The sequence below is a fragment of the Coregonus clupeaformis genome, chromosome 24, assembly GCF_020615455.1.
Source record: "Coregonus clupeaformis isolate EN_2021a chromosome 24, ASM2061545v1, whole genome shotgun sequence".
Classification (NCBI taxonomy): Eukaryota; Metazoa; Chordata; class Actinopteri; order Salmoniformes; family Salmonidae; genus Coregonus; species Coregonus clupeaformis.
The window spans coordinates 24,894,191-24,907,597 of NC_059215.1; the positions used below are offsets into that span (position 1 = coordinate 24,894,191).

Genomic DNA, 13,407 nt, shown 5'->3' on the forward strand with positions numbered 1-13,407 from the left:
CAAAACAAAAATCTCCCTTAAAAGCGATATATTGTCAAGGTTTCCCTGTCGTCATCTTAGTGGTGGTACTCAGTGTAGTATAGTAATCACCGGATCGCTGATTTCTTACTTTTTTAATTTATAATGTTTTATTCCCGGGAAAACTTGGCCTACATTTGCATTTTGTTTTGAGTTACCGTGAGGAAACAACCTTGCACTTTTGTTTAGTTTCTTTACTGATGTAAGGCTTTCAAAATGGATACTTTTTTAAATGTATATTCCTTACACATCCGTTTTCGATTTGTTTGCCGCTAAACGAGAGAAGCTTTGACTTTCTGTTCTTTTTTCTTTGTGTGCTTGAGTTGTAGTCCGAAGAGTGAAACGAGATGATGCTTCAGACACGTAGACCGCATATTTACATTTTTCTCCTTTTAGTGCATGAGGATATTTGAACAAGTCATATGTGTAGATCAATAAATTGCTTTTTAATATTTTGTAAATATGAAGAAACCATGTAATTAGTCAATGTGTTAGTGAAGGCCTAAACAAAGGGGTCCAATATCTAAAAAGACGCAGTACGTTGTGTAGAATATTTGTGTCACAAAGGCTATAGCATGTTGCACATTTTTTGGCAAAGCTGTTCCGTCGTACTTGTACAAAATGTCCGCTTCAAGAAGAGAAACCCAGACCCAGAACTGTACACAGATGTTTCTATGGCAAAGTGTTGCTCATTTTGTATTTTCATTTGCAAGGAAGTAGTTATTTCTTTGCTTAGTGGGGACAGGACTGGTCGATTTTGCGTTCGGCTCCTCACATGCTACACATACACAAGGGCGGGAGGTAGCCTAGCGGTTAGAGCGTTGGGCCAGTAACCGAAAGATAGCTAGTTCGAATCCCAGAGCCGACAAGGTGATCTATATTGTCGATGTGCCCTTGAGCAAGGCACTTAACCTTAATTGCTCCAGGGTCGCCGTTGATAATGGCAGACCATGGCCCCGAGACCCCACTCTCCGAGGGTGTTTCAGGGAGAGTTGGGATATGCAAAAAACAAATTTCCAATTCACACATATGAAAAGAGACAAATATAAGCACCCACCAAATTATTATTACTTTGCTTGACTTGCACAGGTGGCAATGCTGTACTCAAGGCGACAATGTATTTAATTCCCATTCTAGTCTGTTATTGTACAGAAGGTAATTTGAGGTCAAGATGATCACGTTCAGTAAACCACAGTCCGATGTAGCTAAAGGTACTAAGAAAACAGCCAGCTTCTGCAGTTTCGCAACCAATTGACGTTGAGTGTAGATGTTAATATTTCTAGGACCAGCAGAGAACTACACTCCATCTGCAGCTTCAAAAAGTCCTGCCATATTCCAGTCCTGCCGTGGCATCAAAAATATTAGAACAAAAACACGAACGAATCTCAACATACAGACGGAGCTGAGGCATGTGGGTAGTCTAGTTTAAGGAGGGCTCAGTTCAATACCACGGCTGTTGTCATTCTTTGGAAGAGAAATGAAATGCGAGAACATTTCAAAATATTTTTTCAATGATTTTTTTCATGGCATGGCTATTTAACCTGAAATAATAATAATATATTAGATGCATTTTTTAAAGGTTTTCTCATTACAGTTAAGCATAGTTACAGGATTTTGAAACCTTCAAATAAGTAATAACAAATGTGAATACATTTAAGTGACTGCTGACACATTGTTGTGATATGAGAACTCTTTAAAATTGAATCTTCTTTGTTGTTAGAATCTTTCAAATTAAATATTTTTTTGCAGTAGGCCACTAGATTTTATTGTACATGGAACTGTACTGTAGAGTTGTTCTAAGATATTTGTTTACATTTGGTAAACTTTTTTTCCCTCTGGTATTAGTATAAAACTTATACAATTAATTGAAACGATGTCAGATGTTAACCTCTATCACCTCTCAGAAATCACTGCTTGTTCATCTCTCAATACCTTTAAAAGAAACATGTGGTAAAGGATTTGTACCCCTCAAACAGGTTAACGTTTTCCACCGTTTTAGGAATCCAAATGAATGATGTACATTCTGCAAAACTTTCATAAGTATGTTTAATGGCATGACTTTGGGAATATTTGTCAAATTGCAAAGTAAAGGTGAGGCATGACAAAGTTGGAAAACTGTTGGAAAGGTTTATAAAGGAAGTCTTATACTTTGCATGTTAATCTATTTTTAGAGGCCAAATTACATAATGGCTCAAGTAACACAAATGTACCTTTTCATATAAAGTCATTTTTTGGAGACAGTTCCAAGTAACTTTTGAGGGTTTGAACAAAACCATATGTCTGAGCGGAACAAAACCATATGTCTGGAGTCGCTCAATCGCATTTCTGTTAGGTCCAATGTATTTATTATTATTGGTCATCCGTCAAAATGTGGTGAACCGTCTCCCCTTCAAAATGACTAGGGCCCAATAAGGGGGTCATGTTCGAGCTGGCCCAAGTTGGGAGTGCCTTTTGCCGATCACAGCGCATTAATTAACACAACTAACAAAACACTCATCCAAGCTCTTTTAGTTGTGGCAACTTTATTTTGTAACTATTTAATGCTAGATTTCTTACGGAGCTGGGGGAAGTGATTTAATTTAATTTTGTTGTAATAGTCCACTGCTAGTTTTATTAAAAGTTCATGTTTTACATAGGTGTCATGTGTTTATGTGTAGCGAAAGTAGGACCATATTGTATCCTCTATAGATATTGTACTGAATCATATTGAGGAAATCCACTTCTAAAAATATGTACAATATTAAAATGCTCTAGCCGGCATATGTGGGTATAAAGTTACCTATTTGTGTATAGTGAATGGTAAATTTGAACAGTGTATTATTGCCTGATTTTCAGACAAAGTTGTTGAGGGCAGCATGAAATTCACCAGAACAAGAGTATAATCCTATTCTCTCCAAATTTCTCACGCTCATTTTGTCACAGTCCATTGTCAATTTAACATTCTATCTGAACATCTCATCTCCCTCTAAAACATTTTTTTTATTGAAAAGTACAAATCAAACATACTACTGAACGGCCACCATTCCAAGGAGCCGGAGTTTACAACTGTTTGCGCCAGTCAGTTGAGCTTGGGCCTCTCAAGTCAAGTTCTGTGATACTTTTGATCAGCCCCTTGGACATTTTCCTTTGCATTGAATTGAATTAATGTCACTGTCCATCCAGCAGACATATAGGAGCTTTGGGATTCAAGGGGTGTTTATGTTGCATGAATCACTTCAACTGAAAACAACAATTTTGTGTATATTACATGTGGAACTGTGCGATTTGAGTGGGAGAGGGGACATGTATACTACTGATTCTCAGATTGTCTGTTTTCACAAGTCTACACCACTCAACCATTTTTGGTTTATTTTTTATCTTTGCTCAAAAATGGAAGGTGACAATATTTTCAGAACTGTTGAACGCTTCCTTTTGTGCTTGTTGGGGCTGCTCTCACTTTTCTACCAATTGAAAGGCAAATTGTAGTGAAGTTAATGCTTGCTCGTGAACAAAATAAAGGATGATGAGATGGAGTACAAATGTGTCTGGATTATGTTCTGTTCTATATTATGAGTTTACACTTTTAAGACTGGTGTCATTCTCTGTACTTGAGGTATGCTGTATCTAAATGCCCTTGCCTTTTCCCTAAGTGTGCACTTGCACACCTCAACATGGTGGAAACGTTCTCTAGCCAATGATTACACCAATACAATGGTTGTACATAAGAGGAAGTGTGCAAGTACACTCTTATGGAAAAGGATGCAGCCTGGCTCATTTTGAACTCTGTGAAACCATGACTGCTGCTTCAGCCAAAGGTTAGCTGCTGCTTCAGCCACGTGGAGTAATGAGTATGATTGCGTGTTTTCACATGCAAAAGTGATTACTTTTGATAAAAACGCTTTATCTGCCTTCCCAATGAAAATTCAAACATACATTTTATGGAAAAGAGATGTTTTGAAAGATGCACCATGCTGCATTGTTGACAATATTACCGGTCCATTTGAGCAGGGCTTGCCTCCCCCACCGGCTTTGCCCGGTTCAAATCCACTCAGTTACAAGAATGTCGGGGAATCAGAGCACTGGTATTGCTTACAAATATGATTATTTGGTCATGGTGCCCCCTGGTGCTGAAAGAACAGAACTACTGTATAGAATCCCACCGACTATATTTAATGAGACAGAAGATTGAGAAATTGAACTTTATATTAGGAATACAAAAATCATAAAGAGATCCAACTTAAACCACTTATGATTACATTTTTTGAAAGTATTTTGTAGTCAGATGTCAAGCAAACTACACAATACATCCAAAATGATGCATGTAAACTGACTTTAGATTGACATTTTCGGCCTCCTATGAATTAATTATCAGAGCTGGTTCAGGTTGGTGTGTTATGCAATTACATTTAAGCCCAGCTTTGCATCTTTAAACACTGCAATGGTTCATTTATTTATTTTGACATGAACAGTTATGCAGGAAAAATAATTCAACCCAAGAGCTGAAACAAAATGATTTAGCCATGAAGACAATCAGCATGAAAACGGAATTTAAACCCTTCAAAAAATGTCTGAGCCACACTTAACAAAAAGGATGACCCATGGACTGTCAGTGCAACTGTTCAAATTCTAAATCGGCTACTCTACTCAAAACCTCTAGTACCAAATGCATACCAAGTTTTACAATCATCTGAAAAAGAAAATAAATGTACAAAAGTTTAACTTGACTCTTTAAAAGCAAGTATGGTCTGAGTGCATGATTGGTTAAATTATCAATGATATATGGCCCTTTGTTATTGGGTGGAAACACTTGATGTTAAAACACAATCGTAGACATTGGACAACACCTGATTACCCTCTATACCTTGGTTTTCTCCACACCAGAACTAGCTAAAGCCATTATCTTGTCTTCTGATCCTGAAAAGAGTGAGATGCTGGTTAAGTAGTTTACATTGTTGAGGTTGGATCTCATGGTATAGTAACACGTAAAATAAATGAGAAGTGCAGTAGAGTTAAAGCTCACCGAGGTCTGCAGTGATTCTTTCAAATTGGCTGAGAGTTGCGGTCACATTTTCAGCCAGAAAAGTGTCGTCTTCGACTGTAAGCTGCAGGAAGAACAAAGAGAAATGAAGAGTGAAACTGAGGAAAGAACATTAATCCACACCATAGTCATAAGACACCTGTTATATTATGTCACTAAATGAAATGACAGTTAATGACATATATAGCATAAAATGTATTGAATTCCAGATGGTTACATTTCATTACATGTTATACCAATTACCATTCCATCATAGCAGGTTATCAAAATATTCAATGCCGCTTTCTCTTACAGTATTCATCATAAGTTTAAGTTAAATTAAGAAGGGATCACAGTACACTAGTACAATGGGCCTTTTACCTTCTCGCCCAGTTTTCTCAAGGCAGTGAGAATCTCAACCTTCTGCTGAGTGTACACGTCCCTCAAAAGTTTTCCCACCATGACATCACGGTCCATCTACAGAGAATTTCACACCATTAGGCTAAACCTTCAGGGGCGGTTTACCAGTAACAGATTAATCTTAGTCCTGGACTAAAAAGCTATTTCCATAGAGATTATCCATTGACCATGCTTTTTAGTCCACGACTAGGCTTAATATGTGTCAGGGAATCCAGCCCTCAAAGCATTCCATGAACTGAACAGGTTTTAGAATGTAAAGCTTACTTTTTATATTACGGTAAATGTATCAAATAATGTACAAACAATAATGTACATAAAATACATGGATGAACAGTGCTTCCAACCAACCTCTGCTAATCTGGTTCTCAACTGCCCCGGCTGCTTCTTGGCAAACATTCGGATCACCTCGGGGGTCTTGAAAGCTTGGCTGATGGCAGCCTGGATTGCCTAATGAAGAAAAATACAGTTCTACCATGTCATGCATCATGACAACATTATGGTTTGTCATTACCGTTATGATGTTATGTCACTCTTATGATATGACAGTGTTATGGCCCACAGAAATACATTAGATCAGGGGTGTCAAACTCATTCCCTGGAGGGCAGTGTCTGCAGGTTTTCACTCCTTCCTTTTTATATTTTATTTTATTATTATTATTGTAAAGAAAATTAGGGGGTAGATCAGCTTTAATATTGCAGATAGATTGTAACTTCCATCAATGTAATTGTCTGCATCACTTCCAATCCCCCTAATGTTTTTATTCCCCTCAAGAAATATATATATATATATATATATATATATATATATATATATATATATATATATATATATATATATATATACAGTGAGGGAAAAAAAGTATTTGATCCCCTGCTGATTTTGTACGTTTGCCCACTGACAAAGACATGATCAGTCTATAATTTTAATGGTAGGTTTATTTGAACAGTGAGAGACAGAATAACAACAACAAAATTCAGAAAAACATATGTAAAAAATGTTACAAACTGATTTGCATTTTAATGAGGGAAATAAGTATTTGACCCCTCTGCAAAACATGACTTAGTACTTGGTGGCAAAACCCTTGTTGGAAATCACAGAGGTCAGACGTTTCTTATAGTTGGCCACCAGGTTTGCACACATCTCAGGAGGGATTTTGTTCCACTCCTCTTTGCAGATCTTCTCCAAGTCATTAAGGTTTCGAGGCTGACGTTTGGCTACTCGAACCTTCAGCTCCCTCCACAGATTTTCTATGGGATTAAGGTCTGGAGACTGGCTAGGCCACTCCAGGACCTTAATGTACTTCTTCTTGAGCCACTCCTTTGTTGCCTTGGCCGTGTGTTTTGGGTCATTGTCATGCTGGAATACCCATCCACGACCCATTTTCAATGCCCTGGCTGAGGGAAGGAGGTTCTCACCCAAGATTTGACGGTACATGGCCCTGTCCATCATCCCTATGATGCGGTGAAGTTGTCCTGTGCCCTTAGCAGAAAAACACCCCCAAAGCATAATGTTTCCACCTCCATGTTTGTCGGTGGGGATGGTGTTCTTAGGGTCATAGGCAGCATTCCTCCTCCTCCAAAGAGCTCGATTTTGGTCTCATCTGACCACAACACTGTCACCCAGTTCTCCTCTGAATCATTCAGATGTTCATTGGCAAACTTCAGACGGCCCTGTATGTGCTTTCTTGAGCAGGGGGACCTTGAGGGCGCTGCAGGATTTCAGTCCTTCACGGCGTAGTGTGTTACCAATTGTTTTCTTGGTAACTATGGTCCCAGCTGCCTTGAGATCATTGACAAGATCCTCCCGTGTAGTTCTGGGCTGATTCCTCACCGTTCTTATGATCATTGCAACTCCACGAGGGGAGAACTTGCATGAAGCCCCAGGCCGAGGGAGATTGACAGTTATTTTGTGTATCTTCCATTTGCAAATAATCGCACCAACTGTTGTCACCTTCTCACCAAGCTGCTTGGCGATGGTCTTGTAGCCCAGGTCTACAATCTTGTCCCTGACATCCTTGGAGAGCTCTTTGGTCTTGGCCATGGTGGAGAGTTTGGAATCTGATTGATTGATTGCTTCTGTGGACAGGTGTCTTTTATACAGGTAACAAACTGAGATTAGGAGCACTCCCTGTAAGAGTGTGCTCCTAATCTCAGCTCGTTACCTGTATAAAAGACACCTGGGAGCCAGAAATCTTTCTGATTGAGAGGGGGTCAAACACTTATTTCCCTCATTAAAATGCAAATCAATTTATAAAATTTTTGACATGGGTTTTTCTGGATTTTGTTGTTGTTATTCTGTCTCTCACTGTTCAAATAAACCTACCATTAAAATTTTAGACTGATCATTTCTTTGTCAGTGGGCAAACGTACAAAATCAGCATGGGATCAAATACTTTTTTTCCCCTCACTGTACATACATACAGTGGGGAGAACAAGTATTTGATACACTGCTGATTTTGCAGGTTTTCCTACTTACAAAGCATGTAGAGGTTATCATAGGTACACTTCAACTGTGAGAGACGGAATCTAAAACAAAAATCCAGAAAATCACATTGTATGATTTAAGTGATTAATTTGCATTTTATTGCATGACATAAGTATTTGATCACCTACCAACCAGTAAGAATTCGGCTCTCACAGACCTGTTAGTTTTTCTTTAAGAAGCCCTCCTGTTCTCCACTCATTACCTGTATTAACTGCACCTGTTTGAACTCAGGTACCTGTATAAAAGACACCTGTTCACACACTCAATCAAACAGACTCCAACCTCTCCACAATGGCCAAGACCAGAGAGCTGTGTAAGGACATCAGGGATAAAATTGTAGACCTGCACAAGGCTGGGATGGGCTGCAGGACAATAGGCAAGCAGCTTGGTGAGAAGGCAACAACTGTTGGCGCAATTATTAGAAAATTGAAGAAGTTCAAGATGACGGTCAATCACCCTCGGTCTGGGGCTCCATGCAAGATCTCACCTCGTGGGGCATCAATGATCATGAGGAAGGTGAGGGATCAGCCCAGAACTACACGGCAGGACCTGGTCAATGACCTGAAGAGAGCTGGGACCACATTCTCAAAGAAAACCATTAGTAACACACTACGCCGTCATGGATTAAAATCCTGCAGCGCACGCAAGGTCCCCCTGCTCAAGCCAGCGCATGTCCAGGCCCGTCTGAAGTTTGCCAATGACCATCTGGATGATCCAGAGGAGGAATGGGAGAAGGTCATGTGGTCTGATGAGACAAAAATAGAGCTTTTTGGTCTAAACTCCACTCGCCGTGTTTGGAGGAAGAAGAAGGATGAGTACAACCCCAAGAACACCATCCCAACCGTGAAGCATGGAGGTGGAAACATCATTATTTGGGGATGCTTTTCTGCAAAGGGGACAGGACGACAGCACCGTATTGAGGGGAGGATGGATGGGGCCATGTATCGCGAGATCTTGGCCAACAACCTCCTTCCCTCAGTAAGAGCATTGAAGATGGGTCGTGGCTGGGTCTTCCAGCATGACAAAGACCCGAAACACACAGCCAGGGCAACTAAGGAGTGGCTCCGTAAGAAGCATCTCAAGGTCCTGGAGTGGCCTAGCCAGTCTCCAGACCTGAACCCAATAGAAAATCTTTGGAGGGAGCTGAAAGTCCGTATTGCCCAGCAACAGCCCCGAAACCTGAAGGATCTGGAGAAGGCCTGTATGGAGGAGTGGGCCAAAATCCCTGCTGCAGTGTGTGCAAACCTGGTCAAGATCTACAGGAAACGTATGATCTCTGTAATTGCAAACAAAGGTTTCTGTACCAAATATTAAGTTCTGCTTTTCTGATGTATCAAATACGTTTGTCATGCAATAAAATGCAAATTAATTACTTAAAAATCATACAATGTGATTTTCTGGATTTTTGTTTTAGATTCCGTCTCTCACAGTTGAACTGTACTTATGATAAAAAAATTACAGACCTCTACATGCTTTGTAAGTAGGAAAACCTGCAAAATCGGCAGTGTATCAAATACTTGTTCTCCCCACTGTACATACATACATACACATCCTTTAAAAAAATATATTTCCCTTTATTATCTTCCAACCCCACCACCCCTTCCCTAATTGGAGTAAACTAGTGAACAACAACGCTTAGGCCTCTACTTCCAGCTTATACATACTATATACATTTTATGGAAACAGTCAATTTTACAATAATTCTATTTTGTTTGTTTTTACTGTTGAACTTCCTCTACCCTCAACCTCTCCGATCATTTTCATGATGTCCATCCGGTTTGCTTCTATATGCCATATCTTGTGCTCTTTCACAAAAGCTCTCAACCTATAACCTATATACTTATTATGCTCATTATGGACACAGTATGCTTACATTATTAGTTATCTTGTTGTTATTGCTTGTTGTTAGATGTTATTAGTCCCATCCTTCAACTCCATTCAACACCACCCATCTATCTCTTAATACCATCCATATTGGATTTCTATTTGCCATATATTTTTCAACTGTACTGTGATGTTTTACAAAAATTCTGAACCTTTCTATTCTCATTGTTGCTACAGATTGTAAATGGAAAATAAACATTTTTGCTAAAAGTATTATTATATTATTGATCGATTGACTATGACTTTTCAGATCACCCAGTACTGCTATCTGCAGGGTTAGCTCCAGGTAAATATTGCAATCCTTTAGCCATTCCTGTCCCAAAACAAGCTACAAATGGACAGTCCCAAAACAAATGATCTAATGATTCTGTCTCTTCGCAGCAAAATCTGCAGAGCTGGGAAGATTGTATCCCTCATATACATAGCATTCTATTGGTTGCAAGAATTTTATATAATAATTTAAATTGAAAAATTATACGTTTTGAATCCGGCGTCGTTTTGCGTATCAGTTGATAAACACTATGCCATGGAATTGGTACGTCAAAAATCTCTTCCCAACTATTTTGCAATCTATATGGGACGGCTGTCAATCTTTTGGTCCTTAAATGAAACTGGTATACTTTTTTATTTATCACAGTTTTCTTTAACCAATTATGTTCTTTAATGTAAGTGCTCCTTCCTTACACTTTATTGATAATTGATTATTTAGGAACTGCCATCACCTAGTTGTCTAGGTTTTAATTGGACACACATTTAAAGGAATTAACAAAAACCAGCAGACCCTAGAACCTCCATGGAATGAGTTTGATACCCCTGAAGTATATTATTTATATTCATAGTATTCTACTTAATTCTAAGGTCTGGTCATCCAAAGTCCCTACCAGTTGCATTCCTCCAAGCTCATCCACCAGTGTCATGTTGCCTGTCACCATCTTCTTCAGAGACTCATTGAACTCACTCAACTGCTCCAGGGTTTCCTTCTTGGTCTCCTCATACTCTTCCTCATCTAGGTCTTCTCTAGAATAAACAGAGAGCCCTGGTAATGGAGGAACAATATCTATGGGTGTACAGAGATGTGCTCTAAATTCCATTAATGCTACATGTACAGTGGGGGGAAAAAAAGTATTTAGTCAGCCACCAATTGTGCAAGTTCTCCCACTTAAAAAGATGAGAGAGGCCTGTAATTTTCATCATATGTACACGTCAACTATGACAGACAAAATGAGGAAACAAAATCCAGAAAATCACATTGTAGGATCTTTTATGAATTTATTTGCAAATTATGGTGGAAAATAAGTATTTGGTCAATAACAAAAGTTTCTCAATACTTTGTTATATACCCTTTGTTGGCAATGACACAGGTCAAACGTTTTTTGTAAGTCTTCACAAGGTTTTCACACACTGTTGCTGGTATTTTGGCCCATTCCTCCATGCAGATCTCCTCTAGAGCAGTGATGTTTTGGGGCTGTCGCTGGGCAACACGGACTTTCAACTCCCTCCAAAGATTTTCTATGGGGTTGAGATCTGGAGACTGGCTAGGCCACTCCAGGACCTTGAAATGCTTCTTACGAAGCCACTCCTTCGTTGCCGGGCGGTGTGTTTGGGATCATTGTCATGCTGAAAGACCCAGCCACGTTTCATCTTCAATGCCCTTGCTGATGGAAGGAGGTTTTCACTCAAAATCTCACGATACATGGCCCCATTCATTCTTTCCTTTACACGGATCAGTCGTCCTGGTCCCTTTGCAGAAAATCAGCCCCAAAGCATGATGTTTCCACCCCCATGCTTCACAGTAGGTATGGTGTTCTTTGGATGCAACTCAGCATTCTTTGTCCTCCAAACACGACGGAGTTGAGTTTTAACCAAAAAGTTATATTTTGGTTTCATCTGACCATATGACATTCTCCCAATCCTCTTCTGGATCATCCAAATGCACTCTAGCAAACTTCAGACGGGCCTGGACATGTACTGGCTTAAGCAGGGGGGACACGTCTGGCACTGCAGGATTTGAGTCCCTCTGGCGTAGTGTGTTACTGATGGTAGGCTTTGTTACTTTGGTCCCAGCTCTCTGCAGGTCATTCACTAGGTCCCCCCGTGTGGTTCTGGGATTTTTGCTCACCATTCTTGTGATCATTTTGACCCCACGGGGTGAGATCTTGCGTGGAGCCCCAGATCGAGGGAGATTATCAGTGGTCTTGTATGTCTTCCATTTCCTAATAATTGCTCCCACAGTTGATTTCTTCAAACCAAGCGGCTTACCTATTGCAGATTCAGTCTTCCCAGCCTGGTGCAGGTCTACAATTTTGTTTCTGGTGTCCTTTGACAGCTCTTTGGTCTTGGCCATAGTGGAGTTTGGAGTGTGACTGTTTGAGGTTGTGGACAGGTGTCTTTTATACTGATAACAAGTTCAAACAGGTGCCATTAATACAGGTAACGAGTGGAGGACAGAGGAGCCTCTTAAAGAAGAAGTTACAGGTCTGTGAGAGCCAGAAATCTTGCTTGTTTGTAGGTGACCAAATACTTATTTTCCACCATAATTTGCAAATACATTTATTAAAAATCCTACAATGTGATTTTCTGGATTTTTTTTTCTCAATTTGTCTGTCATAGTTGATGTGTACCTATGATGAAAATTACAGGCCTCTCTCATCTTTTTAAGTGGGAGAACTTGCACAATTGGTGGCTGACTAAATACTTTTTTTCCCCACTGTATCACTTTGAGGAATCATATAAATATAATACATTGAATGAATCATTCTAGTTCTGTGCGTGGAACATCCAGACAACCCACATGATGTTCACAGTTAGAAATGACTGATGATGAGGGTACCTGCACTCTTCCAAATCTTGGAGCTGTTGCATCAATCTGTCTAGTTGCTCCTCCATGTTTTGTTTTAGTTTCCCAGTTTCTGATTTGCCACGAGAAGCCATGCTGCCACCCTGCAAATATCACATTTAGTGAGAAAACAGTTCAATTTCATGTATCACTTGTGGATTAACTAGCTAGTTACAAACACAACGGAGCTGTCTATCATTTGACAAGAACATTCGCTATTAGCTAGCTACTGTAGTTAGCTACCTTGTTACCACTGGCCACCAGATACATCTGTCTGGGCCAGGTTGTTTGTTTAGTGTAGTAGATTAGAAACACATTTAGAATAGAATATTCAAAATATATTGTCCTGTGGTTGTAGTTGGCTAGCTGCTGGCCTGGAAAAAAAAATCAAATAAATCCTCCTCACCTGATCGTTACAACAATAGAAATCGTCTCAACACAATCAACTTAGGGAAGAGGTGAACATATCTTTGAATACTTCTCCATGAAATGTGTTAAAAAATTCCTGTAAAAACGTTTGGGAGTGTGTGTGGGAGTTGTGAACGTAGCTCTTGTCCGTAGTCATGGATAGAAGGGATCCAGAATTTGTCCGAATTGACTTTTCGTAGCAGGTTTATGAGAAATGATGCAGTAGGTTAAATGTTGCAGGTTAGAAGAATTGGGTTAAAATTAGGAAAAGGGTTAGGGTTAGATAAAATGCAACAAAAATATATATTTTAACATAAATGTGACAAAAGCTGGATCCCATCTACACTTGACCCTTATTCC

At 39.5% G+C, this 13,407-nt stretch overlaps 1 protein-coding gene across 1 annotated transcript; it reads right to left on the reverse strand.

The window, feature by feature from the left end:
* Positions 1 to 1,488: 1,488 nt before the first annotated feature.
* On the reverse strand, positions 1,489 to 13,169 carry lzic (leucine zipper and CTNNBIP1 domain containing). Its single transcript, XM_041846334.2, has 7 exons — positions 13,046 to 13,169; positions 12,634 to 12,743; positions 10,685 to 10,820; positions 5,783 to 5,881; positions 5,396 to 5,491; positions 5,018 to 5,099; positions 1,489 to 4,911 (listed from the first exon to the last, which is right to left on the reverse strand). The coding sequence occupies exons 2-7, from the start codon at positions 12,732 to 12,734 to the stop codon at positions 4,853 to 4,855; spliced, it is 573 nt and encodes a 190-aa protein (XP_041702268.1). The 5' UTR covers positions 12,735 to 12,743; positions 13,046 to 13,169; the 3' UTR covers positions 1,489 to 4,852.
* Between the last annotated feature and the right edge of the window lie 238 nt (positions 13,170 to 13,407).

Coding starts and splice junctions, on each gene's coding strand:
- lzic (XM_041846334.2), bottom strand. CDS start 12,734: ATGGCTTCTCGTGGCAAATCAGAAACTGGGAAACTAAAACAAAACATG. Junction 5,882..10,684: donor AGCTTGGAGGAATGCAACTG/GTAGGGACTTTG, acceptor TTTCTTCATTAG/GCAATCCAGGCTGCCATCAG. Junction 4,912..5,017: donor AAGAATCACTGCAGACCTCG/GTGAGCTTTAAC, acceptor CACTCTTTTCAG/GATCAGAAGACAAGATAATG.